Source organism: Alligator sinensis, unplaced genomic scaffold, assembly GCF_000455745.1.
Source record: "Alligator sinensis unplaced genomic scaffold, ASM45574v1 scaffold19_1, whole genome shotgun sequence".
Taxonomy (NCBI): domain Eukaryota; kingdom Metazoa; phylum Chordata; order Crocodylia; family Alligatoridae; genus Alligator; species Alligator sinensis.
The window spans coordinates 1,673,062-1,679,927 of record NW_005841916.1 but is presented as its reverse complement, the minus strand read 5'-3'; the positions used below and the strand labels follow the sequence as shown (position 1 = coordinate 1,679,927).

At 47.1% G+C, this 6,866-nt stretch overlaps 1 protein-coding gene across 1 annotated transcript in view; it reads left to right on the top strand.

Annotated features, from left to right (window-relative positions):
• Positions 1-3,426, top strand: part of LOC102370777 (immunoglobulin superfamily member 2) — a 31,394-nt gene extending 27,968 nt beyond the window's left edge. The window contains exons 8-10 of the mRNA XM_025198189.1: positions 1-53; positions 576-986; positions 2,801-3,426. The exon at positions 1-53 is cut by the window's left edge and continues 346 nt beyond it. Coding sequence (XP_025053974.1) covers positions 1-53; positions 576-986; positions 2,801-3,087 — 751 coding nt within the window. The 3' untranslated portion in view covers positions 3,088-3,426. The remainder of the gene's footprint in view (positions 54-575; positions 987-2,800) is intronic.
• Positions 3,427-6,866: the final 3,440 nt, after the last annotated feature.

Below are 6,866 nucleotides of genomic sequence, written 5' to 3'. Positions count from 1 at the left end.
TCAGCAGGCCTTGGAGCTGTCGGGGTACACAAGTCTGACAGCACTTCCTCCAGGTAATGCTTGTATTGCACCACATCCAGGTCTCCTGTCTATGATACTACTCATCTCAAGCACATATCTGCCACATCTCTTAGGGGTTCTTGTGTAGTCAGGGTGGAGGTGCACTGGCAGGCTACAACTGGAGACCCAGGACTGTTGTATTGGGGGTGCCTCAAGGCCAAGACAAGGGAGCACTTAGAGAATGTGGCTAGGTGCCCTAAGGATGCACCAGCAGGGAGTACAGTATGTTAATATGAAGGTGCACTCTTTGGGATCTGGGGTTGGGAAAGCTGGAGAGGGTGCTTCATGGAAGGGCTGGCATGCTCTGGCAAGCTGTGTGGGAGGATCTGGGTCTCTGAGTATTTTGGGGCCATGCTGGCCAGCTCATAGGGAACTCCTGGGGGCAGAATAACCAGAGAAAGGGCCCTTTAACAGAAAATACACTAGATATTGGTTTTGTTCTTCCATGCAAAGAGCCAGCTACATGCAGCCACCATTTCTTCTCTCTCTCTCTCTCTCTCTCTCTCTGGTGACAGATTCTAACTTGCAGGTGCATGCGAGAGACTCAGCAGTTGTGCTACAAGAGGGCTGGGAGGAAGACATCCACCTAGACTGCAATTTCACTTCCAAGCTGAACAGCAATAGCAGCACCGCCTTCTCTGTCAAGTGGTGGAGAGTGACTGGAGCAGGAAGGGAAGAACTAGTCAGTATAAACCACAGCTCTGTGTTTCAGTATGGCCCTGCCATCAACAGCAGTGTCAGGACCCGGCTGAGGTTTGAGAGGCCCGGGAAGCTGCAATATAGGCTGATGCTGCTGAAGCCTGAGGTGTCTGACAGCGGTGATTATTACTGTCATGTGGAGTTGTGGATGCTTGGTCCTAGGAGAGTCTGGTATAAAAGGAGTGAAAGGCACTCAGGAAACAACACTGTGTTGATTCTACCATCAGGTAACCATGACCAACTCTAAGCGCTTTCACAACTTTCTTCCTTCAGCCTGTTCTGCTTCCAGCCCTGTAAAATGGGGCCCAAACCAGAACTTTGGGGTATCTTTACATGTGCTCTGGGGTGGATGGGGGGCTGGGGGGAGGGCTTTAATTAGAGCAGTTCTGAGTGCCAGTCTAATTAAAGCGTCCACAGCGTCACATGTATCAGTGTCCCGTGCTTCAAAATGGTGGCAGGGGTGCTTTAACTAAAGCTTGTTCAATGAGCTTTAGTTAAAACACCCCAGCTGCCATTTTGAAGCATAGGGATGCTGAATACCTGTGACACGGAGACCACTGGAGTGTGCTAATTTGCATGCATCAGAGCAGATGCCCAGCACGTGTATAGATGCCCTTGGATCTTAGCATTCTGGATTTGAATAGGAGGAGCAATCCTAACTCAGCATCGCAAACTGTTCCCTACCTTCTCACGGAAGCTTGGCCTTGAACCTTGAATGAAGGGGCCTTCAGGGCCTGGTCATTTGAAGTGCTGAGTGCTCTGCCCCTATTCCAGTAAAGTGCTGGAGCATGCCACAAACCACATTGACTTCAAAGAGATTACTCTGGTGCTGAAGTGTTTTACTGGACTGGGTGCTTGCAGGGTCAAGGCCTCAATCTGGATCTGGCTCTGCAGCATGATCCAGTGTATACCTCAAGCTCAGCTTCTAGGAAAATTCTGAAGGTCCGGGGGGATCCCCTAGGTTTGCATAAGCTCTCTGGTGTTCATCTGAACCTCCTGAGACTGGGAACAGATGTTCTGGGTCAGATTTCCTTTTCTCTGTGTACCAGAAAGGCCTCTGAGAACAATATGTCCCCCAGAGAGAACTGAAGTGTGTTTTGGGTGCACCTAAAATTCAGGACTGCAGATGGCTTCTGCAGTATTGAAATTTAACTCCATGGAATCAAAGACTCCAGCCAGGCACATGCAGCACTGAGGGAGGCACTTGTGACTTCTCCTTTCCTCTGCAGCTAGGCCTCTTGTTATGTTATACTGGTATGCTGTCAAAGCAGGATTTTCTTTTTCACTTGGCTGTCTCTATGCCAGAAACCACTGAAGATGCCATTAGGATCACAGATAGTAACTTAAGCCAAGGAAGTGACAGGGCAAAATTTTATGAGCTGTGGTCATGGTCAGGTCATATTTGCCTTTTGTGGCCTTAAAATCTATTACTATATATGAGGGTGGAGTTGCACCTTACGCATAAAGTACACTAAGGACACTTAAAACATGAGTGTCCGCACATTATAAAGTTTTTTGTTAATTCTTACTAAGTGCCCTCTGAGCACTTCAGAGTTATACTACTTCAGGTGAGGGATAATTCTGGGCTGTACTACCTAGCTTGTGTTGGAGTCAATTCAGTCTGCTCCATGGAGATAAAATGAGCAATTCACAATTCTCCAGCATCCCAGGATGCACTGCTCCCAGGCGCAGCCCCCCCCTCCACCCTGAGCAGGGACAGAGCCCACTTGTCCTGGCTCCTAGCCACACTCCTGCTTACCAGCCCTGTAATGGAAAGTCAGAGATGTGCAGGCAAGAAATGGTATTAACCCTTAACATGTAACTGGTCACTGAACGTTCTAATTTTAACACCACTTAACATGTCACAGATTTAGTACGGTCCGTGTGTAATATGTAACTTAACTCTCATGAGTGAATCATAAGCCATAGAAATCCACTTTGCAAACATCACTGGCACTGTAAAGATGGAATAGAGGGGATAAGAGTCAAATCTGCTCTTGTATTCAACTGGGTTTTTTGTGTGTGGTTTTCTTGGTTGCAGAGTCCACAGTTTCTTCCAGGATCTGTTCGTCACCATCACTGCTGCATTTCATCCTAAGTTTGCCTCTGATTCTGTTCCTTATCCTGACTGCTGCTCTACTCTACCTATATGTCAAATTCAGGCAGACTAACAAATCACCTATCCCATCAAAGGAAGAAAGAAGCCTGTGGGTGGAAATGGAAACGCCTGAAGACGCCATGGCAGTGTATTCTAGTCACAATAACGAATGCAGTAACAATCAGAGGGAGGAAGAGTTGAGTAAGCTGAAGGAGGGTGAGATGGAGTGAGAGTTCGGGGTGGTCTATGTTGTGCATCACTACATGGTATGACCCCTTCAATATGCATGTTTCCATTGTATCACCTTCCAGTGGAAAAGCCAGAGACTCACATGGACTGGACTGGACTGGACTGGCTGGCTCAGGGAACAGGAACCTGAGTTATAGTGCTTTTTGTTTCTCTATCTGCCTAGCTACCCATATATCTTTATGTTGCTATCTGTTCAGTATTCCTCTCCGGCTTGTACTGTCCAAAGGCTGGTGCTACTTGTAAGCCATGTGGGGCTGGAGCTGCCTGTGCTTCTAAAGGGCTGAGCACGTAGTATGTAACAAATGAAGAAATTGAGCTACCCCAGAGCCCTACTGGCAGTATTTCTGCTGCTGTGGAGCTCATAATGGGCTGCACTGAGTCTTTGGAAAGCAGTGTTCACAGCCAGTCAGGCATGCTCCTGGTTATGCAGCACAAGACAGAAGTGCGAGATCCCAGTGGCTTTAACCTATATATTGAGCACATCTAACTTCTCTGTTGACTGAATGGACACAATGAGCCCACAGAACTGTGATCTTGGGATACTCCCCTCATATGAGTGGTGGTGCCTGCTCTACTGGCAGTAATCCTGCAATTCCCTGCACTACAGCTCCTGTCAATTCTTACTGGAGTGGAATCAACAGGGCTTCGTTGTTATAATAGTCCCCTTAAAACTGCATTCTTCAAACCACACAGGCCAACCAGTGCTAAAGCTGAATAAGGATTTGCTGATTCAAAAGGCTAGTGCAACTGGAACTGAGACACCCCCCCCCCTTTCCTTGAGATAGCTGGTTCTTGTCCTGATGCAAGCAGTCTATGAAAAGTCGGTGCCATTTGGCAGCTGTTCATACTGTGCATTAAGGGAGGGGGGATATTAGTCCATTTGCTGGTGGACAAGCACATTCAGCTCCCAAACACATTGTCATGACTTTCTGTAACCTCTACTGTTGTTGCCAGTACACTGTAGACCCAAGGAATAATACACAGTGGCAGGGGAGTGTGTTAACAGGCATGGCCCTACTGCTGCACCCGTTCTGTTGGTAGGTAGGTTTCTAGGCTTAGTGTTGGAGTGGGAGGTATGTGAGGGGTCAGTGGTGCTCCCTATGAGTTGGTTGGGTGTTTGAATATTTGCTCGTGTTTTCATAGCAGGCTAGTGTGATACTACCGCCTCTGAATTGCATATGCAGGCCAGGGCAGGCTCCTTTGCTTGGCATCAAATGTGTGCTTGAGCCATTTCTAAACATCTACTAAAACATGAGAAATTGCACCCAATATTCAGGATTTCTCCATCTCTTCTAGCTACTGCCCCACTTCAGCTTGATTAGCTGCAGGCCTCCCCTTATGGCACTTCCTTTAGACGTGGGTTGGGAGGTTTAATTAAAGCTTCTGAAGTGCTGCAGGAGCCTTTGGTAGAAGAGCCTGGAGAAATACAGTGTTGTGGTGGTTTTGAATCTCCTGGTTTTGCTGAGCTGAAACCAAATGTGTTTGGCTGTATTTTAACAGATTTAATTTTTTTTTTCTCCATGAGCGAACATAAAAGAAGCTGTGACTTATCACTCCTCCCAGAGCTCCGAAGCATTCCTATTTTTAAAGAGGACATTTCACTCAGCTGAAGGGAACATGTGAGAAGGAGGGGAGGGGAACTTATTTTCTGCTGAAGCTCTTCTTGACACAGCAGTGGCAAAAGGGACAAAAACCACCTCAGTGCCTCCCTTTTCCCTGGACCCAGCTCCTGGTGTGAATTCGAGTAGATGATAGAAGTTGAGTTGCAATCACCCCTTAAAGACCCCACAACATCTCCTCCTCTAAGCCATACCCCTACCTTGTCCTCTTTCTGCTCCTTTGGGAATCCCCTCTGCTAGTGGCAATATATGGTGAGCAGATTCATGGTATTTATGGTCCTTTTCCATCTTGAAGCCACGTAAAAGGACAGCATGGTAGCATGTAACAGGGCCAAGAGAAGCTAGTCAGCTGTTAGATGTTTGGTAGCTGCTGTAAAAATATAGCCATCAAAGCTGTGCCATATTATGGAAATGCTGAGTGTATGGACTCATTTGCCATGAAGCAAAGAATCAATGGATGGGTTTCTTCAGTGAGGGAAGCTCTGTTTACCCAGCACTCTCTTAGAAGAGTGCGAGGAAGAGAGCCTGGAAGTCAGAGGGAGTAAGGTGGAAATGCTGACGTGAGAAAAGAGAGCTAGTTCATTTCAAACAAGCAGACCCAGCACTTCAGTCCGAAGCCAGTAAAATCCCCCGAACAGCTAGTCAACCATTAGACTAGTTCAAAAGGAGAGAGATGTGAAGTGAGTTCAGTAAGAAGTTTACAAATTGCATGATCCCTTTGTAGTTCTTCTGCAGCATCTACCTCTGTGCACATGCAGAAATGCCACAACAAAGGTTAGCTTGAGCTGATCTGCTCCCCCAGGCCACACACGGTGTTACTTGTGTTTGGACAGGCATTTCTGAAGGGTTACTGTGCTCAGCCTCAGCCCTGGAGGACCAAATGCCTTTCACTGCCACACTGGGGATGGCAGCAGGCAAGGTGGAGGTGGATGGGTCATACATTGGGCAACACTATATGCCATTTGCCATGTTGGCAAGCAAGTGCTGTGTGGAAAGGACTCATCTGTGACTCATCCTACAGGTAAAAGGTCAGTCTCCCCTGCCTTGCAATGCCCAGGAAGTAGTAGAAACATCGCTACCATATTACCAGACCCAGGACACACACAAGATTTGGGACCTTCAGGCACTTTAAACAGACAGACTGTGGTTCTCCTATCACCCATCCTGTATTGTGTCCCTCTAGATCCTTACCTTCTGCAAGGTTGGATGTGATCTGGTTCTTTTTCCTTGTGAGCCCCTGAGGTTTTTTTCACCTTTCTTCCTGTGGTGAAATATTTTAGACTACAAATAAGATAATACAGACAAAGACACTGTGTGAATCTGCTTCTGGTTTTATTCCAGTTTATTGCTCTTTAGAACACCAAGAAAATGAGACTTTTTTTCTGAGACTCCAGCCTTGCATGAGCCATGAAGCAAGAGTCTGTACTGTGGCTATTCCTACCTCCCTTCAGCTGGTTCCTTTCCTTTCTCATAGAATCACGGAAAAGTAGGGCTGGAAGGCATCTCCAAGTTCCTCTCTCAACCCCTCTGACCTATGGTTTCAATTCCAGTGAAGGATCAGGACTGTAGTCTGCCAGGCGCTGCATGTACATATAGCATGTGCATAGCTCCTAGCCCAGAGAGCTGCAATCTAGGTCATGATGAGATGCAACAAATAGATAGAAACAGTATGGAGAGAGGGGAAGGTAATAAAGGGTGCTTATTATTGTACTGTTAATAGGCAAACGTATGTTTCCACCCCCCTAGTTGTGGTCAATCCACTCTGATTCCTTTTTTCCCCCCAGGCAGCCATTTTCCAGGTTGGTATTGAGGCACAGCCAACAGGATGGAGGCCTAGAGACCTTGGGTGTAGGTTAGTCCTTGCAAACCCTTCTCTCCAGGATTAATAAAACCCATGTATGTAGCAAGGAAATCTGGGTATGTGCTTTGTGATTCCTCAATACAGGTTGGTTTCTGTCTATGGAAAGCTGAGGGACTAGGGGGAAACTTTGTCTTCTACCCCTTTGATGACCTGACAGGGCTCTGACCATTCTAATCCCAGCTCTTCCACCACCACGCTCCTCCTTTCTCCTCCCTTGCAGCTGACTGTTCCCTTCCTGACTCTAGTTCTTCAGACGGTCTCTGAAACAGCCCTTTTTTCA